Below are 25,339 nucleotides of genomic sequence, written 5' to 3' on the forward strand. Positions count from 1 at the left end.
GCTTGGCCAGTTGACCATAGCATGGCCATCATCCCGCTTTCCAGCCTGACTTGGCCAGTTGGCCATAGCATGGCCATCATCTCGCTTTTCAGACTGACTTGGCCAGTTGGCCATGGCATGACCCTCATGTCGCTTTGCAGACTGGCTGGGCCAGTTTGCAGCTGCATGGCTGTCGTGTCCCGAGTACATCGGGGTTGCCGAGCACGCAGTGGCAAAGACCGCGGTAATGAAGTTTTGAACTCTCATTTTTTCTGAGAATAGAGGTCAGTTGATGTTCTCATGGCCGAGTACTTTCCCGAAAGCAAGCAATGTCAGAACAGGTTGGTATTGTACACACCAGATTGACGGGCAAGGATGTCGGCTTGTAATAGCTAGGGTTTGTCGTAATGTAACTTCGGCAGCTCGTAAGGAAACTAGCTTTGTAGTATCTGAATGACAATTATAATCGATTCATTTTCTCCAGGGTTTTCTTCGTCTTTATATATACATTGCCCGGCTGTCCTGGGGTCCCGATTTCGGACGCCACTGAGGCAAGTTGCCGCGACTGGTATCAAGGTTTGGGTAGGGCAAGGCTCACTGCAGGATACAAGCTTCCGAATCAGACCACTCCTCGAATTCTTGAGCAACGTCGTCAAGGCCTGCATGAGCAAGTTCCGAGGGTTCAGGTGGAAAATTTTCGGTCAACGGGACGAAGTTGGTGTGCTACCGCCACAGACAAACACGGGTTTTCCAAGCGATAAGCTTTCTGTAGCATGGTTTCAATGTAGGTTCCGTTTTGCCTTAATTTAAGTCGCGAGGCAACATGTTCCAATTCGGGCTCGGATGTAGCACAAGCATGGCAGCAATGGCTGGTTCGCGGACCAGGCTGAGTGTTGCAAGAGCTGCGGTGGCGAAGATCTACACAATAACACCGGGAGAGCGGGATCGAGGAAGCGAAAAGTGACACGATATGCACTGTTTCTTCTAGTTTCCGGAGTCACTGCATCACTAGTGTATCTTTGATAAGCTTGCACAGAGTGTAGGCCATCCGGGCCCGTTGTTGGGCCCGTTGTTGAAACGCGGATGAATGTGCATGGATGCGGTGTACGTTCTTGGTGCAAGCTGCCTCTTCCGATCTCGCAGGAAAAAGTGCGGTCCTCGCCTAGAAGAATACTTGCAATTCCCCAAATCTTGACTTGGCATTGTAGCCTTACCCGGTCACGTCTGTTTTGCATATTAAAAAATGGCTTCCACGCGATATCTCGAGCTCCAAAGGTGAGAAGGCGCTTATACACTACCAATCTATGCTTCAGATAAGCTACTAACACTGTCAAAGAAGCGGGAGACTTGGCGCAATGAAGGAGGAGGAAGAAACTCTCCTTGAGCAGAATGATGCCGGTCAAACATTCGTCTCTCGCTCCTCGACCACTAGGAGAGTGTCTTCTGTGTGTCGCAAGTCCACCATGGTGCTGAAAGACCTCATTCTCCTTGGCCTTGCCATCCCCACTCTCATTACACTCTTCCAAAGCTCCGTCACCCATTTCCAACATGCATCAGCTCCGGGCTCTGGCGTTTCCTTTGCGCTGCCCGGGTGCAACTGCGGCGACTCGGTCGCGCAGGCGGTCGAGCTCAACTGTCAATACGACACGCTGGCCGCCGCGTGGCTGCCGCCGCACTGCCGCGACGACGAGCTGACGGCCGAGTTTGACGCCTTTGGAGACGGTCCCAACGGCACCTGGATGTATTGGGCCGACGCGCAGCACACGAAGGCGATCGCGGTGCAGGACCTGGGGGCGCTCGCTGACCGGCCGCGAGGCGGGCCGTTTTACACGACGCACCGGTGGCACTTGATGCACTGCTTCTTTTACTGGCGCAAGTCGATTCGCGCAAAGAGTCGAGGGACCATGCTGGAGCTGCGCTATGAGAATGATGGGCACGCAAAGCACTGTGCGCAGATGCTGGGTGCGGATGGGAACAAGGGCGCGCAGGCTGGTGTCGTATTGAACAGCAATCGGTGGGAGGCTTTGGGATGAATGAACTGTCGTTTCTTTGTTGTTTTGAATTCCTTTCGTATTCTGAGATTTAATTATGTTTCCTGCCGATAAGAACCTGGGCAAGACTTTTACCATAACCGTATAAGACGTGGTGCGTTATCACTTCAATTTTAGTATTGCGTCCTTGGTATGTTAGAATGATTATGAAGTGCATTCATAATAGCGATAGAGACGATTAAATCTGGGTATGTACCTGGCAGCACAGGAGCGCACATAACCTGTAGGTGGGAGGCGGGTCAGCATATGCCTGACATCGTGGAGGTTGTTGGCTAATTTTATGCTGATATATAGGAAATCTTGATTATAGCTGTTTTCTCTTATTTTTTCTACATTCTGATCCCCAATTTTTATACCTATTCCTCGGAAGCTTTGTCAACTACACATGTACCCAAGTGCCTGCTTCAGTGGAAGCAGTCAATGCCGCTGATGGTCCCAAGCAGAAGTAAACTTGCTGACGACCATTTAGACTTAATTCACCAGTGGAATTTTTGCATCATTAAAGAACCATCACTCACAACGCATACCTACTTATTTTCATTGTCTGCCTGGAAGCGTGATCACAACCGGTCTTGCCCCATACTCACAGCACATCGAGCCACTGAACGCCAACTGTCCACCAGCAGTGGTTTGCCACTACTGGTACGCTAAGCCCCCTGCCAGGGCCTGGTCTTGGAGGGGTTGGGTTTTCGAATCGTGGGGCATGTGACGAGATGCGACTCTAGACTTGCCGTCACCGACTCGTCGCTCCGTTGCTACCTACCTGGTAGTTTCTATTAGGCTGCATAGTTTCCCATCTCCTGCTTCTCCAGCGAAAACCCATAGCCGACGTCGCAATATTTACAGACAGAGTCCTCCCGGCTTATCCGTCATCATGAAGCTACATTACATTGGTGTATGTTGTCCCCAACTCCGCGCCATCACAGCCGCGGGCTCCCAAGCTGACCGAGGCGTCCCCAACAGATTATCCGCAACGAGGAGAAGCCCGCGCACGAGATTGTTGCCGAAAAAGAGCTCAGCTCATATTCTCGATTCACACGAAACAAGTACGCCGCCGCCGCCCGCTGTCGAAGTCGATTGTCTAGCCATACCCGGAGGACCCCCTCTCCCATGCCGCAGCCAAGGGGGGCGACGAGAACCACGAGCAAGTTCATCCGCTAACCGACATGCAGCTATGGCGAGTTCATGACGCTGTTCGCAAAGACGGTCGCCGAGCGCACACGACCGGGCCAGCGCCAAGATGTCGAGGAGCAAGGTGACTATTGACCGGAAACCCCCTGCATTGGCAACAAATGCGCCGAAGCGCGACTTGGCTAATGAACAACCCCCGGCTCCCCCGGCAAACAGATTACACCTTTCACGCATACGGCCGCACAGAGGGCGTCTGCGGCATCATCATCTCGGACCACCAGTACCCCGCGCTCGTCGCGCACCAGGTCCTCAGCAAGGTCGTCGACGAGTTCCTCGCCAAGAACCCGCGCTCGTCGTGGTCCAGCGGCCAGCCGACGCTGCTCATGCCAGAGCTCAAGGAGTACCTCGCCAAGTACCAGGACCCCCAGCAGGCCGACAGCATCATGAAGATTCAAAAGGAGCTCGACGAGACCAAGATTGTGCTGCACAAGACCATTGAGAGCGTCCTGCAGCGCGGCGAGAAGATTGACGACCTGGTGGCCAAGAGCGACGGCCTGAGCGCCCAGAGTAAAATGTTTTACCGTAAGTATCCTAACCCTTTCTTCTTGGCCTCTGTTTTTTAGCTTTTTTGGCCCGTCTGCCATGGATGAGGACGCCGCCGATATGGTGGAAAGCCGAGCCAGAAAGCAGCAAAGCGGCTTACTAGTAGCTTACATTTTTGTTACAGAACAAGCCAAGAAGCAAAACTCGTGCTGCGTCCTCATGTAGAGGGGCCGCGGGGGAACGGTCAATCCTTTTGTTCGGCGTTGGATACTCGAAATGTTTCAGAATTTCCATTTCATTCATTCCGACCCAGTTTGCCATCAGTCACTTTATGCTACGACTTTGTCACATTTCACATTTGACTTTTTCGACGCATGACACGCGTTCCGGTCGTTGGCCAGCTTTTATTTTTGCCGGGTTTTCTTATTTTAGCAGAAGAACTCATCCGAGTCTAATAGACTTGTTTACATCACCACTAAGGTAGTTAATGTTGCGAGAAAAGAAACCTGGAACATGAGAATACACAAAAAAGAAACAAGATTTTTTTGACCTCGAGTATGATATCTCATGATATGTATGAGATGTGTGCCGTCGCTACCGAAAAAGAAAATCAAGACTGATAAGAAACATGAAGGAGAGAAAAGGAATTCCGCCAGCGGAGCATGACATCAAGACAAGAAAATGATTCGCCGAACCAGGGGACAAGGGAGCGTAGAGAATGGAAGATAGAGTCGTATGCATCGTATGACGTTGAATCCTTTCCTATAAAGGCAAAAAGATTTCTTCTTGGTTCCGAATGCTCAGGGACGGAGATCCAGACCACGCAGGACAAACTATGCGAGGGCCCGTCTATGCTATGCATGGGGCCATCGTAGTCCGTCTCATCTCGAAACAGGGCCCAGACGAGCATGCCGGCAGACGATGGAGGGTATAAACAGCCGAGAGCATTGCTCAGATCTGTCATGCCCTTGATGCCATTGGCCGGCGAGGCCTGCTGCTGACCGCCTGTTTATGCCCCCTCAATAGTGACCAGCTCGCTTCGGCGATGGATGTGCTGCCGCGGCGACTGAAGCTGGCTTCCGCCGCCGTCGCCTCCATCGCTGCTACCCGGAGGCTCGGGGTGGACCAGGGTCGGCGTGGCCGTCTTGGTCTCGCGGATGCGCTTGCCGTCGTCGAGGGATATCTGGCTGGCGGCCTTGATGTGCTTGTTGGCGCGGGCACGGCGGCGCTCGCGCTCATGCAGCGGCTCCAGAAAGCGGCGCTGGCCGCGCGAGATGCTAATCTGCCGGGCAATGGACACCTCGGCCGCGTCCTCGAGCGCCTCCTCGCGGCTGGCGGGTTTGGGATTGGGCCGCGGCGCGGCGGGCGTCAGCCGGTGCAGGTTGCGCAGCGACGTTGACCGGCTGGGGATGTCGACCTGCTTGGCGACACCCATGACCGGCATCGCGGGGTAGGATGGTGACGCAGCGTTGCTGCCACCACCACCACCGCCATCGGGGAAGCGGCGGTGGAGACCTGGGGGAGGCGAGAGGACGGTGCCGTTCTCGCGCTCGGTGGCGTGCCGAAAGTACGGGCTGTGGATCGACTCGACGGACGGTTTGTGGAACCTGGAGTGCAACAGAGGACGGCCGTCGCTGTCTCGTTGGGGAGAGAACTGGCTGACGGGTGAGAAGATGGAGGTTGCAGGCGAATCAATCTCGTCTTCGGGAGGTGACGCTTGTGGTGATAGCGATTCTGCTTCTCTCGCAATCATCGGGAACGTATTCGATCTTAGTCGTAGTGGTACAATATTAATGCCAGGGGCCGAGTCACCCTGCAATTCCGCTACCGGCGACTGAGCTGGTGGCAGGAATGGCGAAGTAGCCCGTCGAGATCGTTGCAACTCGACATGGTGCTCTCTTCGACCCTCATCCTCATGGGCCTTGATTCTTGCAAGTGCCGCTTGGCGACGTGCCAACAAACCGCCCGACGACTGCTGCTTCTCGATCAGGCTGCCAAACATGACACTGTAGCGCTCAAAGCTAATGTCGGGAATCTCAACATCCAGTATCGGCCCTTGACCGGGCCTCCACGCCGGTGTTTGCTGCATACCACCGTTTGAAGATTGCAGCTGGGGATCGGTTACCGCGCGCATCGCATACGATTTTGGCTTCTTGAGCTTGGCACCGTCACAGCGGGCGCGGCTCTGGTTTGCAAGGGACGCATTGGGAACAGACGGCGAAGGTGTAGGAGGCGTGGGTGAAGCGGTTATATAGTTGGCGTGGCTAGGGTCTGTGCATGGCCGCGAGTAGTTGACGCCACCATTGTTAGAGTTTCTTCGTCTGGATTTTGAGCGGCCGAGAAAAGGGAGACGCTTGGAAATCTGGCGAGATAGTGCTGTGCTCTTTTGTTGCGGCTGCGGCGGCGGCTGCGGCTCAGCGACGGCGGCCGGGGACGTCATGGTCGTCATGGTCCGGGGAACCCTGCTCGAGTCTTGGGCAGGGACCGGCGCGGTCGTCGGGCTTCCTAGGGCGACACCAATGTCATGGTGGTTCTCCATAGGAAAGTGTAGAGGAGAATTCGTATAGTGCGCGTTGGGTGACGCCACGGCACGCATGATGTAAACGCAGATTGTGTCTCGTGGCCGTTTGCTATCGAGGTGACTGACGGGTGGGTGTAAGCGGCCGGTGTCAAGTCGACATGCTAGTGGAGATGCGCCGGGACTGTTTGAGTCGATTATGACGAATTGAAGATGAGAAAACCGGGCTTCTATTTGCTCAACAAGAAAAAAAAGAGAAAGGAGCGTCGGGAGATGGGAGATGGGGAGCGATCAAGTGAGCGAAGCGGTGACACCTGTGTTGAAGTACGTTTGCAGCCAGGGTTGGTCGGTATGCAAGATTCCACGACACCACCACGACATGCACATGTACGTGCCCAAACGTCACAGGCGGTAAAGAAGAGGAGGAGCAGGAGCAGGAGCAGCAGGAGAAGCAGTAAGTAGTAGATGAAGAAATGCACACGCTTACATGCCAAGTTTGGAAACCAAAGGCGATTCCAGGAAAAAAATGGGCAGGGTGTAGAGGGTTCGGTTCCTGGGCTGCCCCCCCCCCCCCCCCCACGGGTGCCGGGGGTGACGCATGGCTGGGGTCTCGATTCATCTACTTGACGACGACAGCGCGCGCACGCCGGGCCTGTGTCAACATTGGCGCATTTTACTTTTTTGACACACAGCAAGTGGACAAGAAAAGCAGACAAAGGGGCCACCACCATGCTATGCTCCATCTTCGAAAAGGGCACAAACTGAGTTTCTAGTTACATCCCTGCTAGGGCTGGGCGGGACGCTCGTCCCCAGCGGGAAGGGGAAGAGCGAGGAGCAGAGCAGAGCAGAGCAGAAAGGGTTGTGCTGAAGAAAATGCAGGAGCATTGACGGTGGGAGGGTTCATAATTCGTAGTATTAATTTGTTGGCCTAGAATGGACGAAAAGGCAAACCGAGTACTAGGTAGGGATGGAAGGGCCGAGCATCAGAAGGAGAAATAGAGAGAGATACACTGCAACACAATTGTTCTGGAGGGGCGATTGCACACCGGAATTGATAACCACCTAGGTACCTACTGAGTACATACGGATAGTAACACTAGAATATAGAATTGATAACTACTAGGTAATCTTTAGTATAAGCCGCTTCGGCACGGATCTCCCCCCCTCCTTCTTTGGTCAGCTTCCCACCACCGTTTCAGATTTTTGGACTCGTTGGCTGCGTCCAGTTTAGGCAGGTTGCGCATGTTTGCACAGAGACCCGGCCCCAGAGCGAAAAGAACAATAAGGAGAAGAAGGGGACAGGTGGAGGAGTCTGCCGATGAGTCCAGTCTCCAGTCCAGACGAGTGATGTTTTTTGGACAAGAAAAGCTGGTCGACTGGGAATCACTGAAAAGTCGTTTCCATGCCTTGTTTACGCTGGCTGTCTTTGCATAAAGAAACGGGCATGAATACGGAATACGGAGCCACACATCGCTGCTATTTGCCACACCGTTGGACGCCTCAACTAGGTACCTATGTACCTGCTACTAGGTTTTCGACAAAGGCAAGCCACACAGAAACTCGCCAAAAATATTTCCATACTTAGAACGCCCATCTGCAACTTGAAGCAAACGGCAATGTTGGAACAAACGGGGGCCTCTCACGACCAGAGGATCCTCCAATCCCCCTCCAATATAAGAATCGGTATCACAATCTGCACCATTTGCACCGTCTTGCTGCGAGTCGGCGATGTCGAGTGACCTCGCAATGCACCACAAACGACGATCCACAAGGGCACCCCCCCCCCCCTCCTCTCTCCAACAACCAAACGGCGGCGGCATGTTTGAGATTAATACAAGGGGACACTCTGCCAATCTACGTACAAGGACGGCAACCCCAAAGAGACTCGACGAACCCGCAAAAATCAAAGAGCAACGCAAATCTAAAACAGCTGACCGCGCTGACATGCTAATGCTTCCAAAAGGCCCCTCCTTGGCATGGGCCAAGCCAGCGCTGATCAGGGCAGCATGTCGCCACTCGGACCTGCGTGGTGAGAGCCTCTTTTTTCTTTCTTATGGCCTTGCCTGACCTTGGTGCGCCACGTTTTTTTTTTCTCCTCAGATAGGGCCGTTCCCTACGCAGGTCCTCCGTACTCCGTAATAATCCCGTCTTTTCTGCTCAGTCTTCCCGCCGGGGGTTCCGCAGTCCTTCCATGCTTGCATGCCTCCCTAGGCAGGAAGTCATCGACTCATCATGTCCGAGCCCAATCCCCCGCACCTGGCTCGCGATGCCGTTTGCCGTCAAAGACTTCACGTCGGACCGGACGATAGATGCTCAACCTTGTAAGCGCGGCCCCCTTGCGGCCCTATCAGAAATGTACCGATTCCGTTCTCGCATCTGCCGCAGATTGCCATGTTGATATTCCACATCCTCTTCAAACCGCACCAGAAACGTCGCTCGGCATGTCCCAAGAAACAACGCCTGTGTCGCGCTCTCGCTCCCTTCATTTTACTCTCCGACGTCGCGCAAACTGGGCGTCCTTCTAGATTGTCGTTTCCCTGCAACGCCTGGGCAATGTAGGCAGGGACTGGGGTTGTTTGGATTGGATGACTGTTTCGACGAGAGTGAGCCGTCACTGACTCGATGGCTGTCGGGCATTTTTCAGCCTCGTAGCCTGAGCCTCAGGCTTGACAGAGCAACCACTCAGGGCAGCACTCTGCTTTTAGCGGTCATCCCGCCTATTGCACCTCTGCATGAACTCGTAATCATACTGAGTACCTAGTTGGCCTCTCGCTGCTCAAACCAGCGACAACAGCATACTTGGCAAGTTGGCCAGTTTGCTGAGAATAGAGATTTATATAGGCAAGGTGCAGCTAATGCGCACCAATGCTTCTGTTACAAGCCCAATGACGCTGTCCGTCATCGGATATGCGAGACCGCTTTGTCTCGCCAACATCATCCAAAAATAGGGATTTAACGTCTTGGCCATGCCCCACGACGTACCTATCCTGATCCTCGTGTGTTCGGTACCATTTTCTAAGAAACTTTCAATGAGCTGCAAGAAGTGTAAAGCCGCGATGCGCACAAAACAATGTAGGTGCAAACTGTGAGTTGCTCGATGCACATGGTACTTATTAGTCTTGCCGGCTTTAAAGCTAGAATTTTCACATTATCTTGCCAAGACAATCCGGTCAGGTATCTACGCGGCTGCTCTAGTATCTTGGTGCTCAGTCTTGGTCGCCGATTGCCCTCTCGGGTGGCTGCTATCTCTCATAGGAAAATTCCCTATAATTTATTTCTCAAGAGCCAGCATGGCGAGTTGCACAAGCCAGCATGGCAACTTGCACCTTGGATCAAGGCCATGAACCAGTATGAAACCTTGTCAAAGCAAAGCGACATGGGCTCGAGCCGGCGTAGCATCGCAGGAGAAGCCCGTGTCAAGCTCCAGTATGCTCGCAAACTCGCCCAACGCGGGCATAGTCAGATGCGACAGAGTGCGTGCATGGCGCAGAAGTAAAGAAATCATGCCTGAAAAGACCTGTCATGTTTGGTGCGCATGCGTCCTTGTCCTGAAGATTGTGGTGAAGGGTGAAGGAAAAGCAGAGGCCGAAACTGATGGGAGCCGTGCTGCCTAAAATAACGTGCCAACAAATTGGTGGGGTTGTTTGGTTCTGCTCAGCTCACATTGGCCAACGTGCCAAGGAAAGAGGAAAGTCACTCTCCCAATAAAAGACGCGGTGTGATACTTGCGAGCTACCACCTTTCAGTGCCCCGCCACAAAATGCCCGGCTGGTAGCAAAAGTTGGTGGCTCGACTGATCAGTGAGGGGCAATACGCCTTGTTTCGACATTGCACAAACAAACCACGCCAACTCTCGTGATTGCTTCATTCTTCCCGCTCCTGGCATAAGAAGGCTTCCTCATTTTCGCTCCCTCCCCTTTTTTTGTTTTCCCGCTCCTCAGCTCTGCAGCGCGCTCTATCACTTCCACCTCACAATGTCGTGGCAAGGTAAATCTTCCACCGACTGGCAGCTATCATGCTCTCGTCTGCCGTCTGCCCCTCCCCGCCGCGGGAAGAGGGCGCCCACTCGCAGCAACGTCCCAGATCGCTAACCGCAACCCGCAACGTCTCGCGCTGCAGCATACATCGATACCAGGTATTTACTTTTGCACAAAAAAGCACCGTTCTTCCTTTCGATGACGCACCGACACGAAAAATACCACTCTGCCGAGTCTGCCGATGAAGATGAATCCATATTAACGCAATGGGGGAACAATGTAGCCTCGTCGGGACTGGTCACATCGACAAGGGCGCCATTCTCAGTGCCGCTGGCGACAGCGTCTGGGCTGCCTCGGCCGATCTTCAGGTAAAGGCGACAACCCCAAGAGGCGGAGAAGCCGAGCACGTTGGTCAGGTGGCTAACGCGATTCCCGGGGGGATGAACAGCTCAAGCCCGAGGAAATGAAGGCCATTTCCGCCATTGTCGGCGGTGACAGCGCCGCCAAGGATAAGGCCTTTGCCGAGGGTCTCTTTATCGGCGGTGTCCGATACGTCATGGCCAGAGCCGAAGACAGAAGCATCTACGCGCGATCCGTAAGCGACCTTCCGCTACCCACCCCCTCGTCCTACTCACCACACCGTCCTTTGAGACTTTCTACAAAACAACCCCGTGGCTGACCACAGCTCTGCGACCCGAGTAACAGGGACGCGATGGTGTCGCCGTTGCCAAGACGAAGCAGGCCATTGTTGTCGGCCACCACGGCGAGGCCCAGATTGCCGGCAACGCCAGCTCGACCGTCGAGGGCCTCGCCGACTACCTCATCGGCCAGGGCTACTAAACGAGAGTAGAACCGAGACGAGAAAAAAATCAACCTGGTCGGGTCAGTGGTGGAATGGGCCAATCTTAAAGCGATAGTCAGTCCCGTCGCCTGGACAGTCCTCAAATCATGTCCTCATGGATGGCTAAAGGCACGTCCAATGCAGACCGGACATCATGTTTTGTCATGAGAAGCCAGTCAAAAATTGTGCATATTTACAATCATGGAAAACGAGCCATCTGTGTCGTGAGGGAGTAATAAATAGAACGATCTACCTTTTGACTGTTGTATTCGATTTTGTAGCTTCACGGGGAGATAGCGGTTTTGCTATTTCGTACTTTTATCTCTAGCATGGATAATCATTGCTCTCATTGCAGCATTTTCCCCCTATGTGTGATATGAACCTCCAGGTCATGAAAACCTTTGAAACCTTGCGCCGTGCTCTCTACAAAGCCACGCAGTAGCTTCCTGTCGAGTATCTTGTAGTAAACAACGCCGTTTATTTTCCTTGCACGTCCGATATGCCACTCTCGCTTATTTTGATTCATCTCCGTCGTACTTGAAAGGTCAGCGGCTTGTTCCCGAGGACGCCACTTGTTGATTAAAAAAATATAGTATTGAAATAGACCCGTTCCGACCGGTCTGTGTTGTGATGTGGTACGCAGGTCTTGGGACGAGTTTTGAAATTCGAATTGAAAGGATGAAGGCTGAAAAAACGCGCCGCTTCGCGTCTCTGTTTTCGCTTTGCTGGGCCGGCACATGCTCTCCTATACGGGGAGCTCCGCGTTGGTGCGGGCGACACCTAAGCGATCAATGGCGAGGCCAATGTACGGGCCGACGACGGGGATGCCGCGCGCAAAGCCCGCAATCGTTCCAAGGAAGTTACCAAACAAGACCACTATACCATAGCCTTCGATGATGAAGCCGACAATCGTCCAGCGCAGGAGGATGAGCGCGAGACCGGCGAAGAAGGCGGCCGTGCCCTTGGCCTTTTGCTTGCGCGCGAAGAAGGCGAGTGTCTTTTGGGGGCCAATGATGATGGTGAGGCCGATGAGGAAGAGAATCTGCAGTCCAGGACGCGGTCAGCGTATTTCTTTCGTTTCGAGGGGTCGAACGTTGGCCGAGGCGAGGGGGGAAGGCTAGCTCGGGCGTGCGTCGTACATTTCCCATGGCAAGCCTGCGAGGACGATTAGCGCGTAGGCTCAGGTCTGGTTCATCGTAGGCGACTTACATGGCACGGTCAAAGAAGAACATGACTCCTCCAACCAGAAACAGACCACCTGGGAACAGACTGGTTAGCAAGGGGGGGGCACGCGAAGGAGGGCCGAGCCGCCGCTCAGCCTTGCGCCGGCGACGGGTTCGCAATCGCAACGTACCTCCCGAGCAGAAAACAACGCCGATTTCTATAGACACGGTCAGCTTCCTTCATGTAGAATCACCATCACCGCGCCGTTGGCTGGAGTGGCACCGCAGCGGCTGCCGGGCTACCAAGGGACGTGAGGCGCAACACGTACTCTGCGTGTCTGAAAGCCACATGGACGACATGATTGCGGGCAAAGTCTGTGAGAAACACGTCAAGTAAATAAAGAAAATAAAAAAAGTACAATGCCGAAACCAGAAAACCGTTGTGGCGTGGAAAGGGAAGAGGGGCGAAAATGTCAAAAAAGGGTCAAGATATGGAAGATGTCGAATTGCGCCCAATTTCCAGGACACATTTCCTTCACCCTAAATTTGGTGGTGACCCCGTCCGCTGTCCGGATAAGCTCGCCGCTCCCCCACTGCAAAGCCACGACATGCTTCCGTTCCCTTTCGGCTTCCCTTGCCAATAATGACTTTTTCCTAATCAGCCAATAGACATACAAATCCAAAATCCACCTGTTTCTGTCAACCTTTCTACCGTTTGGGTCTGTTGAGTTGATGGTTCGATATTACACAGTAACGAGCGCGCATAGGTAGCGTCCACTCGTGCAACGTCTGAATATGCACTTTTGCATATCGCCAGCTTCTCAGCCATGGCACACACTCTTGCAGTGCAACCTGTTTCGATGACATCCGACGCCAAAATAAGTTGGCCTTTTTTCAAATAGCTGCGGTCCAGCTCACCCGCCTTCGCTCTACCTGTGCCCGCAGGGCGTAAATCGCCATCCTCGGCAACAGCCGGCCTCGATCAATCACATAGCGAAGACCTCCTTCTGCCAATGACTTACCGCTGCTTAGTCCAAAAATGGGCTGGCAATACTTAGAAGTATTTGCCACAACGGTTCGGAAGAGAACCCAGGCAACAGCCACGCTCGATGCGACCGTTCACGGAAACCTGACGCCCGTTTTCATATCAGTCCAAACATCCAACTTGGATGCGACAACACTCAAAATCAGTCATACGCTCATCCGAAATGGACCAGAAATCAGCGCCGAACCCCCATTACGGCGAGTTGCCACTCGACTGTTTTCTCATTGAGCGCTACACACCCTTTTGGCCCCCTTTTGGCACTGCTGCATTTGTTTTATGAACCTGCTTGTGTACAGCTTTGTCTCCCTCCTTGTCAAAGACCTTCACCGTCAGAGGATTCCGCTGCTTCCAGAGAACCCTGATCCTGACAATATGCCTCCATCGACAGATATATCCCGACCAGGTGGCGAACATTCGAAGGTAGGAAATGTGCCCTTTGACTCGCCGAGTAATGAAACATGACACTCTCAAGATCCAGTATCTTTAATTTGCCATCGAATATTGAAGAATATGTCAAGGGCACTGTAGAGCACTAGGAGAGTATTGCAGCAAAGTCAGCGCGACAACAGCGCGAAGTACATTAAACAGAGGTTTTTTTGCTGGACTGTTTGTATGGTGGGAAGGAATAGCAATATTTCACACATCCTTTAAAAGGTCGGCAGCTCCCTTTAACCGGACGTGACTTTCTCTCGAGGACTCCTCGAATTCATCTACCAAAAGGGTTAGCTTCTGCTTTTTTATTTATACCGGAACAAGAGTACTCACGGTCTTTTGTTCCATGTAACGTAATTGAGTGCGATGCACCCCAAAGCCAGAGAGTTGCAGGACTCGTATTCGTCCTATTCGGCCGCGGCAAATCTTTCTCTATAGCGATCCGCGGATACGGTGCAACATCTAAAAGTACAGTTGGCTTAATGACGGTGGGAACAGCTGAGCACATATTATGTGCAAAATGTCTTGACTCATGGAAGAATGTCAACGGGACTCTCTCTGGGTCCGAAACTAGAGACATGCCGGATTGCTGTGTAATAGCGACTTTCATAGCGAAGCCTACATCTTTGCTAAATATGACAAAAGCTTGCCCAGGATCTCCGATGAAGATGTCGATTTGCTTCGAGGTGAGCGATCCCTTGCTATTCAGGGTGATGAAATCTACCTTTGCGCTGTAATATGCATCACAGTAATACATAGCCACAGCTAGGGACGGGCCGACTCGCCGATTAGGGAAATGGTTTCACAGCGCTAAAGCGATAACCGAGCTCTTCCTCCACGATGGTGGCCAAAGAACATCTCGTCTTCCTCATCGACGTACATATAGAAGCCTGCGTAGGATGAATAAACTCTGGTCTTTGAGCCGAACCCCATTTGCCGCCGCCAACATTACGCCTCTGATGCCAAACGTCAGCGGTGACTCATACTCGGTCCGAGAATCTTTTCTCCAGTTTGCACCCAACATCCCTGCGTTTTTTTTTTTTCCATATCTGTAATTATTAGACAGTCGAAGACCTCGAAAAGGTTCCACCAGTCCGATGCGCTACCTGGAATTTGATGATGACGCGGAGAACAGCCAATCGGCCACCAAGCAAAATATGCTTGAGCACACATGGAAGGTAGCCAGTGTTTTGTTCGCAACCCGCACCTTTATAGGACTTTTTTCTATCGTCTTGGGTAATTTAGCGAACAGAGATTGTGCTTCAACGTCGTACAAATTACAACACCAACTACAATGTCGTTCGCAGCGCCACCCTTTTTATATTTTGCCTGCGTGCGTGCGGGGTTGATAGGCTGCCCTGCGTTGGCCGATAATAAATGCTACTTTCCTCATCCAACAACTGCTGAATTGCTACTATTACTTGCGCTGCAACCTACTATTACAACTCGAACAAGGTATATACTTCTATGCTCTAGATATCAACTCGATTCCGTGTTGACTGATTCTAGCCTTTCGCGGAGCGCGCAAAATGGCGGCCATCATAACAAGAATACAGGAGCATCTTCACAGAGTCAAGGGGGAGCTGGAAAAAGTGAAGAATGAGCTTGAGAATAAAACCGCTATTGTGGCCGGCATAGAAAGGAACCTGCTCATCGTGGTCTCGAACTCTGCCTCTGCCGCACAAATGCGCCGGGGGTATGGGGATACATTGAACCTACGCGAGTCACTGCAGCAACATCTTGACCAGATTGGCCAATTTAAAGTGAGGATAAAAGAGTTGGAAGTGGAGATCGCTGATTATGAGGCACAAAAGAGAGAATATCAGCAGAAGCACGGATAATCTCTAACAAGTGTTTGGCTATTCTGTCGAAAGCTCTTAGATACAGACAGTTTCCATCTGCTCCCTTACCATCTCACGAAACTTGCTACATGACTCGTATAAGTCTTTCAACTTGTCATCTCTTTTACAATCTTTGTAGAATTCGGGGAAAATAGCCATGTAGTATATGTCGATAAAGAGAGCAGTTCGAAGTAGCGCCGCAGGCAGAAATAGATGCAAGCTTGAGGAGAGATGAGGGCCCCATTCACTAGCAAGCGTCTGACTAGCATTAGGATGCTTGTTAGCATCTACAAGCGAATCATATAGCTCAGAGTATCCGGATCGATACTTCATGTCTCTTGGACTTGTTGCATCTACTCCTCCAAGCCACAGTGGCGGTCTAAAGAACTGAACAGGCACAGTTCCACTCCATTCCCAGTCGATAATTCCTGCTAGGGAGAGATCCTCGTTCACAATGATATTCGGCGGTCGTAGATCGCCGTGTGAAAGGACAAAGGGTTGGAGATTCAAGGCCGGATCGATGAATTGGTAAAGCCTTAGTTCGAAGTCTTGTAAGGCAAATACCTCACGCTGAGCGATATACTCTTCCATTTCTTCTGATGGTAGGCTGAACTGCTGACGTAGGGTCTTGAAATGGCACATCGCAAACTCCAAGGCGCTTGTATAACGGGGGGTATGACTTCTCAGACCCTTTAGCTGAAGGCTGTTTAAGCCTATGGAGTTTGGCGATGTTATGGTATACCCATTAGTACCATCTTTCATCAAAGCTCCACCATATTGAAACTCTAGTGCTCGAAGTTGCGATAGAGCATCGCCCAACTCGGCAAAGAGGGGTCTCAACGCGCCAGGTGGACTGCGTAGGATTTCACTGTACTCGAGTGGCCGGCCGGAGATGTATTCGAGAATGATGAATGGAAATTTGGCCTGGCTCTTGGGGTGCAATCCGGCACCATCTCCGTGGGCCTTGACCCCTGGTACACGAATCGTCGTATTTGCTTGGAGATATCTGTGCTCCTGTCAGCTTTGAGTGGTCAATCCAGCAGGGTACTGCTCACTCCAATGTGGCCGCCTCGCTCTGCAACTTCCGCCAAGGTTCATGGAGCAGTGGGCATATGGGAAACCGGACAACCCATTTGGTGTCATCTTCGGGGAATACGACAAAGACGCAGAAGTTAAAGCTTCCTCTCGTACGCTTGCCAAATTCCTCGCATTTCTTTCCCATGTTGTAGCTTGATGCAAGCTGAAGAATGTCGATGTCGTTGATGGCTGCAAGGTATGCCTGAGCATCCCACTCGGGCGGGAATAGGGAGTCGTCAGCACCTCGTTCCATGTCGGCAAGTGCTCTGATAGGGATTACGCAACGCCAAAGGCGGCTCAGATATTGATAAATGGGTTTCCATCGCGTCAATTGCGAAAGTAGATAAGCAGATACCATGATGACGGCCTCGATGAGAATGAAGAAGGGAGCTGCCCGAGATGGATGGTGCCAACTTAACTAACTAGTTAGGTCATCACTGAACTCGAGCGTGGATAGTGACCACCAGGTAGCTAAAACCAGCTAACCACACTGTCACGTGCACGTGCCATACATTTACATTAGCTAGAGAGTATATTATTATTTTACCTTACATACCGCACGCTATAAAATAGTAGTAATACCTTATTAAGGTCGAGTTTATTAATTTATCACTTAGTTACTTTCTCTACTTTTCCAAGTATTAATTCTATTAATTCTATTAATTCTATAAATTTTATTAAAGCTATTAAAGCTATTAAAGCTTTTAAAACTATTTAAGTTCTAATATTCTTTATAAAAGCTTAACTTAGGTAATAATAATCTATATAGATTCTAGTAAAAAGATCTACTATTAAGGGCTGGGCTACTAAGCCCGCCCTGGTCCTTCCAGAGTGGCTGGCGCGGAGCCCCTAGGGTGCCCCTTATAGGTGCAACCAGACAACAATAAGCCAGTATCCGTATTGTTGTTACGAATCCTTTTGGCCTCATGGCTAAGGGGGTTGTGCGCCGTGAGGCCCACTGATGGCAGAAGTGCTGGTTGCCACTGGAGCCCCTCTGGGGCCAGTCTGTCACAACTACTAACTTTATAAAGCTAGGAAGTAATATAATATAGAATCACCCTAGATTAATTAGTTATTGAGGCACTGGCCTTAAACTAGGTCCTCCCCTATCGCGCTCACGAAGCGCATGGTTGGGGAAAAGCCATTCACGGCGAGAAAAAAAGACATGTTCTTGCAATTGGACCGCTTGGTTCCAACACATACATTCAACGCTCTATTCATCCATGACGCATAATTACATATTGTGTATGCCTCGACAGCCAAGGTCTTTTCTAATCTCTGGAAACTAGGGAACCTCCCACGTTTCCTCGGCACGTGTCGAACTAGATGCAGAGAGCAAATGATCGCGATTAAGCCGGAGCGTCGACTGCCATCCCCCTCGGCCGAGGGTGCATAATTGGGGCTTGACTTCGTTGGCCAAACACTCCAAGTAAGATCCACGCTGTTCGCAGGTACGAAGAGTAGAAAGATTGTCGTCGTAGAAGCCGGGAGTATGGTCTCGTAGGATCGGCGCCGTCATTCGTAATTCCCTTTCCCCCAAAAGGTTGCATCACTTCAAGATGGTGTGCGCGCCGCGTGCCTCGAGATACAGCTCGGCCGTGCTCTGCGGAAGCGAGCGAATCAGCGCAAATACCTCCTTATTATGGTAGCGCAACCTCGATTTGGGGTCAAAGTACGGCGCGGGAAGGCCGGTAATGTCGCAGTAGCGCTTCGCGTGCGCCAGCGACGGGGCCGACTCGATATTCATATACGTGGCCGCCGGCGTGGTGCCGCCACCGCTGGCCGCGGCCAACCCGGACGGCTTGAGGCTCTTTTCCAGCACGAGCTTGGACAGGCTACTGGACGCCTGCGCCAGGTTCGGAGCCGCCGTGAGGCTGCCGCTGCCGCCACTGTTGCCCGTTGTCGTCGCGGGCGTCGAGGTGCCGCTCGTCGAGAGGCCGTCGTCGCGGGCGGGTGTCGCGGCGCCGCTGTGGTCGGCGGGTGTCGCCACCGCCGAGGCTTCCCGCTTAGAGGCGTCACCAAGAATAGCCTTGAGGTTCTTGTTGCGCCGCTGGTTGGGCTTCCACGTCGCGCTGCGAAATGTCTTTTGGATCGCGTGGGTGTCGAGCTCCTCCAGGAGCTTCTGGTGCGCGAGCTGGGCTTCCGTGGGCGCGGCCATATTAACTTTTGATAGTTATCGGGAGTGTGGTGTATAATTTGGTTGTCGTGAGACGATACCCGCCGTTTTGAATGCGGCAAGTGCACCGCCAGTCGTTGCGAGTGTTTGCTGGTCATATTAGAGGTTGGCGGCGCTGGCTGCTATCAGTATTCTGCCGTGGCTCACCGCTTGCTGCACCTCCATGTTCCAGGACGCGGCGATTCACAAGTCTTTTAGCCAACTTTCGCAACTTGGTCAAAGTCTTTTTTTTGAAGAATATTCAAAATGGTTTGCCAATAACTCGATGTGCTCACTCTTTTCATTGCTGACACCTTACCAGGAGAGCCCGCACGAGCACCAGCAGAGTCTCCTGATCTCCCGAATAATCAACAATGTTGTATGCAACGCCTCAATCTCTCCCCGTGGACCTTGCTCATGAATATAGGAAAAACTCAACGAAGCTGTCGTTGTAATGAATAAAAGCCTTCAGGTATGTTTGAAAGTAAATCTCGAGAACGTGTGTTGTTGACCATGTGTCAAGGACATTAACATCCAAAACATGAATGTCGAGTTGGTGGCGCAAATGTTCAAGAACTACCAGTCAAATGTATTATTTCATCTTGAAGGTAACCAATCCATCTGCTGCTCTATCGCACAACTTTTTTATTGACATCCTTTAGCCACGGATAATTTAAAGCCACCATCTTAAAATGACGACGCGCTGTTGGAAAGCAGAATAGGACACAGCCTCGGTCGCGTGCCGATATTATGATGACATGAATCAAAACTTTGTATTTTCCATAACCATTTTTTCTTCAGCTGAATGAGCCAAAATATGTATCATATATCCTGAAAACGCATGTTCAACGCGCTCAATCGCGCGCCGTGATAGCAAGCTTGTACTTGACCCACCAAGAACCATCAGCCTTGCAGCCTCGTATGGGCCGCCATGCGATTTCGAGCGTGCGACTTTTGGCAGCAACCTTAAAACACCCACCACCACATTCATTGAATAGGTGGCCATTTCGAATTCGCCACCGGCTACTCTCCTCGTCACCCTCGTCGCTCGAACATGTTCATTGACTGACCATAACCGCATCGCCCGATTCGACAAATCTACACCATGGCTCCCTCGGCAACGAGCGAGCAGCCAGCCGGTGCGCAGCCCCCGGAGAATACGTACACTCCAGCCAAGATATACAACGTCAAGGAGACGCGCTTCGAGAAGTTTGTCGCCCCAGACAGCAAAGGTCGCAAGAAGGCCCTCGAGCAGAATGGCAACGCAGCGATTGTCATCGACAATGGTAGGTCGTGCTGGCGCGCAACGCCCAACTCAGCGAGGCAAACATTATGTGCTGATGCTAACAATGCCATATACAGGATCATCCGCTGTTCGTGCTGGTTGGTCGTTTGAAGATGCGCCGCGCTTCAGTATGCCTCCGATTATGGCTAAATACCGCGATCGCAAGATTGGCAAGACGTTTTCTTTTGCTGGCGCCGACTGCTTCGCCGATACGACTGCCAGGGGCCATATCCGCAACGCCTTTGAACAAGGAACTGGGGTCGTCAGCAACTGGGACGTCATGGAGCATGTACTTGACTATATTTTCCTCAAGCTTGGCATGAACGACTCGGACGGTGGCGTTGATGTGCCCATTGTCATGACCGAAGCCGTCGCTAACCTTCCATACTCGCGGAAATGTATGTGCATCTGCCTCGCGACGTCGGTGCAAACCTTCTAATTGTTTTTTAGCAATGACGGAAATTATTTTCGAATGCTATAATGCGCCTTCGCTAGCCTACGGCATCGACTCCCTCTTCTCGTACCGACACAACCAAGGCAAGACTGGGCTTGTGGTGTCGTCATCTTACACCTCTACACATATTATACCCGTTTACAACTCAAAAGGTTTGCTTGGCCAGGCTACGCGACTAAATTGGGGGGGGTACCATTGCTCCGAATACCTTCTCAAGTTGATCCGTCTCAAATACCCTGCCTTTACTGCCAAGCTTAATGTTTCTCAGGCAGAGCATATGCTTCAGGATCATTGTTACGTCTCGGAGTCATACGATAGCGAGATCAAGGGTTACTTGGACTGGACCGGCCTCGACGACCGCGATATCGTCATTCAGTACCCGTTCACAGAGGAGATTGTCGTGCAAAAGACGGAAGAGGAACTGGCACGCATAGCGGAGCGCAAGAAGGAGAGCGGCCGTCGTTTGCAGGAGCAAGCCGCCAAGATGCGGTTAGAAAAGCTCATGAAGAAGGAGCAAGATCTGGAGTACTACAAGACTCTTCACGAGCAGATCACAAACGAAACCAAGAAGGAGACGAGACGTCTTTTGGATAGCAACGAGATTAAGGATGAAGCGCAGCTCGAAAAGATGATCAAGGAACTGGACAAGGCCATCCGGAAAGCCAGAATTAAGGATGTCGGTGGCGACCCGGAGGAGGAGGAGGAAGCGCCTAACTTTGACCTGCTTGACATCCCGGACGACCAGCTGGACGAGGCGCGTCTCAAGCAAAAGCGGCAGCAGCGGCTGCTTAAGTCCAACCACGACGCGCGAGCACGCGCCAAGGCCGAAAAGGAAGCCGAAAAGGCGCGCGTCGAGGAGGAGGAGCGTTTGGACACGGACCGGCGCACCAACGACCTGGAGGGGTGGCTGGACGAGAAGCGGCAGGCGCGGCTAGCCACGCTACAGAAGATCAAGGAACGGGACCGCCTCAAGCAGGACCTGGGCAATCGCAAATCGCTGGCGTCGCAGATTCGCATGAAGAGCATCGCCAATCTGGCCTCGGACCAGCCGACCAAGAAACGTCGGCGCGCGGGTGGCGGCGACGACGACAACTTTGGTGCCGACGACGACGACTGGGGCGTATACCGCCAAATCACCGTCGGCGACAACAGCGACGACGAGCACGAGGAGGAGGACCTGTCGGCACGCCTGCGCGGCCTCGAGCAGGAGCTGCTCCGCTACGACCCCGACTTTTCGTACGAGAACACGCAAGAGGCCCAGTTGGACTGGTCCCGCTCGCTGCTGCACGCCTTTACGCGCGGGCCTCGGCCTGTCAACGGCGGCTCCCAGGCCGAGCTCTACCAGGTGCACCTCAACGTCGAGCGCATCCGCGTGCCCGAGGTCGTCTTTCGGCCGTCCATTGCCGGCGTCGACCAGTCGGGCGTCGTCGAGAGCGCCGGCGACGTGCTCACCCAGCGCCTCCCCGGCGTCGTCGGCGGCGGCAGCGTCGACGACTTTCTCAAAGACGTCTTCCTCACTGGCGGCAACACGCTCTTCCGCAACTTTGACCAGCGCATGCGCGATGGGCTCCGCGCTCTGCTGCCGGCGGAGGCGCCCCTGCGTGTCCGCCGCGCCAAGGACCCGGTGCTTGACGCGTGGCGCGGCGCGGCCGGGTGGACGGGCTCGGCCGGCTGGAAGCAGGCGACGGTGTCGCGCGCAGAGTATCTCGAAAAGGGCGCCGATTACATCAAGGTATGGGTTTTCTTTTTTTTTTTCTTCTTTCGCCAGTTGTCATCTGCCGTGTGGATTTGCTAACAGTATGTTGTAGGAGCACGACATGGGCAATTCGTATGCTTGAACGGGCTTATGACACGGGAGTTTTGAATCGGTGGGGATGGGTGTTGTCGCTGTTCTTTGTTTTAAGTTTTGGTGTATTGTGCAGAAAAAGAGACATGTATGGGTATTCAGGAGCTTGCCTTCTCCAAGTTTTAATTTTCTTGTGCATCAAAAGGGAGACCAAATGTACCACATTTATGCCAGGTGATATGCACAAGGGGAAATAAGCCTTTATATTTAGGAAACGCTCTCTCAAACAGTCGTCTAAATGCATTAATGGCATGTACATGATAGAACCCACATCTCGACGTCGTCTCTCATCCCGCAAAAACAAGTGAGAGGAAAACTTGAAAACAAAAAAAAAAAGAAACAACTCCGGAGAGATACCAACATCTCGGCTTGCTTCTTGTTGCTCTTCCTATTCCAGACAGCAAGCTCTGCAAAGGGGGCATGTTTGGCAACCGAGTGGAAAGCAAAAAAAGGAAGGATGTCTGTCGTCTAACAAGGCCAATGTATCAAAACAAAGGCAGGAAAAAAAAACGCCAGAGGAGATGAAATGGGAAAGGTGTTAATCCCGCGCGTAAACCAGAAACGCCACGCAGATAGCAAAAAAAAAAAAAAAACATTAAAAAAAAGCAAGGGAATATCAAGACGTGGGCGTATCATCTCTGTGAAGAAAATCAACAAACTGGAGGACGGGCGCGTGGTCCTACGCCGTGGTTCCCTCCTCCGCAGTGAGGTGACGGTTAATCTCGTCAGCCGTCCGCGTGTCCTCGTGATGGGCACTGGCCTTGAAGGTGCCGGCCGTGTACTGCGGGCGCTGCTGCTCCGACGACAGCTGCTCGTGGGCGGCGAGGCCGGCGACGGCCTGGGCGACGGCCTCGAGTGGCGTGCCGGTGGTGGTGCTCTCCGTTTGAGTCTCGGGGGCCGCCGACGTCGGCGCGGCCGCTCCCGCCGCCGCCGAATGGGAGTGGGCGAGGTTGACGTTGGGGGGCGGGGGCGGGAATTCGCCTACCGTCTCGAGCATGCGCGACTGCAGCTGGATGATATACTCGCGCAGCGCGTAGTTTTCCGACTGGTACTGCTTGATTGTCATTTCCATGTCCGTGTAATCGCGGACCTGCTGCTCCAGCTTCTTGATATAGCCCTCTTTGCGCTGGCGGAACGCACGCTGCGAAACAGAGTGTTAGTTGGTGCGCTTGGGGGAGCTCTAGGCTCTGAACGGCAGATGGCTTACCTGAGCAGCTCTGTTTTGCGCCGCACGCTTCGACTGGGACAGCTCGCGCTTGTTAGTCTTGCGGCCATCGGCAGGATCAAGATCCATGGCCTCGTCGGGGTCGGCAGGCGCCAGCGCGACACCTTGCTGATGGGCGCCAGCCGACACGGGGCTGTGGTTGTGGTGGTCTTGGTGGGCGAGCTGCATCATGGTGCTCGTTGGTGAGTGCTGCTGCTGCTGCTGCTCATGGGCAGCGCGCAGGTCGGGGTGAATGTGCGCGTCCGCGTCGCTCTTGTTGGTGGCGAGGGCGCGGGCGGCCGTGTCCTGGACGCTGGCAAAGTGCAAGTCGTCGTAGCCGTTTGACGGTCGCGCGGATGCGTCGCGCGAGTCGTGGGTGCCGGAGCTGGGTGACCTGGGGGACTGCTCGGCCTCGTGGTTCTGCAAGAGCTCAAGCTGGGCACGCAGATGCTGCTCTGTTGGTGGCGAAAGCATGTTAGTACTTGGGGCTGAGAACGGTCTGAAAGAGGGCCGATGCGAAGGAGGGTGAGCAAGACAGCGTTGTGCCAAGTGAGAGCCTTTCAACACAGTGAAGCGGCCCTGGACACGGCAAATGCACTATGGGCAATGTTGTAACCATGAAGCGGAGGAAGCAGCGGGTAAAATGGTGTGTTCTCATACAAGATGCGATGCTGCGATGCGGGCGGGGATGAGCGAGGATGAAAACGCCGCACGGCAGCAAGGATAAAACGCGAGCGGGAGCTGCAGCGATGCTTGCGGAATACCAAAGACGAGTAAAAGTAAAAAAGTAAGAGTGAATCTACTAACCTTGGTTACTTGCGCCGCTGGACGACATGGCGAAAGAGAGTGTTGGAGATGGCTATTGATTCTGACTCAGCACACATTGATCTCCATGAAGCAGCCCGGCTATGCCGCGGCCGGGCGCCGGGGTAAGGAACGGGTAGGTAATAGAATAGAGAGCAGATGGGGGGCAAGGCGGGAATGATGATTACTCACGCTTCTGCTGGTCTTTTACTAGGCGTGGTTTTCCTTTGCCAGACGGCGCTCAACCTTGCTGACGTGATGAAGAAAAAAAGATGGACCGGTTTTGCGCGAAGCGGCGATGTCAAATTATGTAACCAAAAAAAAGCCCGCGCCAAAAAAAAACGTCCCAGGACGAGATGATGACAAAGCAAGAAATGGACGGAAGGACAGGAAAGTAGAAGCAAAAACAAAGTGCAGCCGGGCCAGAAAAAAAAAGGGGGGGGAACGGAAAAACAGGAGTGGCGCGCCTGGATTTCCATCGCTTTCTAGCCTCGCTCCTTTCATTTCTCCCCTTCCTTCCCCCTCGCGCCGCAGCCAAAGATGGGCGGCTTCGCGTGGAAGAAAGCTCGGTGTTAGCGGGCGGGATCTTGATGTACTTTGAATTAGGTGTGGAAATGGCCGGTAGCCAAGGTACCTCCGCTCTTCGCGCAGGCCCCCATCGTTTTCAGACTAGTGCGATCGCTGCTCTAAGGGTGCTGTGAAGGGTGGCCAAAGTATCGGAGAGGCGGCAGCCTGCGCTGGGAGGGACATGGCAGCGTGGCGAAATGGCATAGAGCAGCATGACCGAATTTCGTCTAGATGTTGCGTGCTGGACAATCCTGACTGCAGACTGTTAGTCTCAATACCACTCCTAGTGGTTGCTCAACCTTTCCCAGCGCTTGTATGTGTGCTTGTGTGCTGGTTTGCTTGCAAGTCTGTTGCGACAGTCGCAGCGCCGACCACTTTGTGCGTGATAACTATGTACATTAGTACATCCAGAGACATCAACTAGCT

At 52.8% G+C, this 25,339-nt stretch overlaps 11 protein-coding genes across 11 annotated transcripts; 5 read left to right on the plus strand and 6 right to left on the minus strand.

Moving 5' to 3' along the window:
• Nucleotides 1-1,222: 1,222 nt before the first annotated feature.
• On the plus strand, nucleotides 1,223-2,012 carry CCM_04253 (uncharacterized protein; the record flags this gene model as incomplete). Its single annotated transcript, XM_006669401.1, has 2 exons — nucleotides 1,223-1,254; nucleotides 1,316-2,012. 2 exons carry the CDS (start codon nucleotides 1,223-1,225, stop codon nucleotides 2,010-2,012), a joined length of 729 nt encoding a protein of 242 aa, XP_006669464.1.
• Nucleotides 2,013-2,904: 892 nt separating this feature from the next.
• CCM_04254 (SNARE protein, putative) lies at nucleotides 2,905-3,929 on the plus strand (the record flags this gene model as incomplete). Its single annotated transcript, XM_006669402.1, has 5 exons — nucleotides 2,905-2,925; nucleotides 2,994-3,076; nucleotides 3,203-3,285; nucleotides 3,378-3,743; nucleotides 3,889-3,929. The coding sequence occupies 5 exons, from the start codon at nucleotides 2,905-2,907 to the stop codon at nucleotides 3,927-3,929; spliced, it is 594 nt and encodes a 197-aa protein (XP_006669465.1).
• A 784-nt stretch (nucleotides 3,930-4,713) lies between these two features.
• On the minus strand, nucleotides 4,714-6,300 carry CCM_04255 (uncharacterized protein; the record flags this gene model as incomplete). Its single annotated transcript, XM_006669403.1, has 1 exon — nucleotides 4,714-6,300. One exon carries the CDS (start codon nucleotides 6,298-6,300, stop codon nucleotides 4,714-4,716), a length of 1,587 nt encoding a protein of 528 aa, XP_006669466.1.
• A 4,165-nt stretch (nucleotides 6,301-10,465) lies between these two features.
• On the plus strand, nucleotides 10,466-11,039 carry CCM_04256 (profilin; the record flags this gene model as incomplete). Its single annotated transcript, XM_006669404.1, has 3 exons — nucleotides 10,466-10,606; nucleotides 10,648-10,794; nucleotides 10,905-11,039. 3 exons carry the CDS (start codon nucleotides 10,466-10,468, stop codon nucleotides 11,037-11,039), a joined length of 423 nt encoding a protein of 140 aa, XP_006669467.1.
• Nucleotides 11,040-11,785: 746 nt separating this feature from the next.
• On the minus strand, nucleotides 11,786-12,563 carry CCM_04257 (Got1 family protein; the record flags this gene model as incomplete). The annotated part of the gene is made up of 5 exons (XM_006669405.1): nucleotides 11,786-12,082; nucleotides 12,180-12,195; nucleotides 12,250-12,298; nucleotides 12,395-12,421; nucleotides 12,533-12,563. 5 exons carry the CDS (start codon nucleotides 12,561-12,563, stop codon nucleotides 11,786-11,788), a joined length of 420 nt encoding a protein of 139 aa, XP_006669468.1.
• A 1,321-nt stretch (nucleotides 12,564-13,884) lies between these two features.
• Nucleotides 13,885-14,437, minus strand: CCM_04258 (uncharacterized protein; the record flags this gene model as incomplete). The annotated part of the gene is made up of 2 exons (XM_006669406.1): nucleotides 13,885-13,958; nucleotides 14,014-14,437. The coding sequence occupies 2 exons, from the start codon at nucleotides 14,435-14,437 to the stop codon at nucleotides 13,885-13,887; spliced, it is 498 nt and encodes a 165-aa protein (XP_006669469.1).
• Nucleotides 14,438-15,557: 1,120 nt separating this feature from the next.
• CCM_04259 (Protein kinase-like domain) lies at nucleotides 15,558-17,726 on the minus strand (the record flags this gene model as incomplete). The annotated part of the gene is made up of 5 exons (XM_006669407.1): nucleotides 15,558-16,527; nucleotides 16,577-16,988; nucleotides 17,022-17,079; nucleotides 17,155-17,160; nucleotides 17,718-17,726. 5 exons carry the CDS (start codon nucleotides 17,724-17,726, stop codon nucleotides 15,558-15,560), a joined length of 1,455 nt encoding a protein of 484 aa, XP_006669470.1.
• Nucleotides 17,727-18,147: 421 nt separating this feature from the next.
• On the minus strand, nucleotides 18,148-18,756 carry CCM_04260 (YL1 nuclear; the record flags this gene model as incomplete). The annotated part of the gene is made up of 1 exon (XM_006669408.1): nucleotides 18,148-18,756. The coding sequence occupies one exon, from the start codon at nucleotides 18,754-18,756 to the stop codon at nucleotides 18,148-18,150; it is 609 nt and encodes a 202-aa protein (XP_006669471.1).
• A 283-nt stretch (nucleotides 18,757-19,039) lies between these two features.
• CCM_04261 (DASH complex subunit DAD4) lies at nucleotides 19,040-19,444 on the plus strand (the record flags this gene model as incomplete). Its single annotated transcript, XM_006669409.1, has 4 exons — nucleotides 19,040-19,132; nucleotides 19,181-19,225; nucleotides 19,277-19,361; nucleotides 19,416-19,444. 4 exons carry the CDS (start codon nucleotides 19,040-19,042, stop codon nucleotides 19,442-19,444), a joined length of 252 nt encoding a protein of 83 aa, XP_006669472.1.
• Nucleotides 19,445-19,858: 414 nt separating this feature from the next.
• CCM_04262 (chromatin remodeling complex subunit (Arp5), putative) lies at nucleotides 19,859-22,330 on the plus strand (the record flags this gene model as incomplete). Its single annotated transcript, XM_006669410.1, has 4 exons — nucleotides 19,859-20,039; nucleotides 20,116-20,436; nucleotides 20,489-22,224; nucleotides 22,301-22,330. 4 exons carry the CDS (start codon nucleotides 19,859-19,861, stop codon nucleotides 22,328-22,330), a joined length of 2,268 nt encoding a protein of 755 aa, XP_006669473.1.
• A 687-nt stretch (nucleotides 22,331-23,017) lies between these two features.
• CCM_04263 (bZIP transcription factor) lies at nucleotides 23,018-24,377 on the minus strand (the record flags this gene model as incomplete). Its single annotated transcript, XM_006669411.1, has 3 exons — nucleotides 23,018-23,479; nucleotides 23,546-23,997; nucleotides 24,350-24,377. The coding sequence occupies 3 exons, from the start codon at nucleotides 24,375-24,377 to the stop codon at nucleotides 23,018-23,020; spliced, it is 942 nt and encodes a 313-aa protein (XP_006669474.1).
• Nucleotides 24,378-25,339: the final 962 nt, after the last annotated feature.

The sequence above is a fragment of the Cordyceps militaris genome (genome assembly GCF_000225605.1).
Source record: "Cordyceps militaris CM01 unplaced genomic scaffold CCM_S00003, whole genome shotgun sequence".
Classification (NCBI taxonomy): Eukaryota; Fungi; Ascomycota; class Sordariomycetes; order Hypocreales; family Cordycipitaceae; genus Cordyceps; species Cordyceps militaris.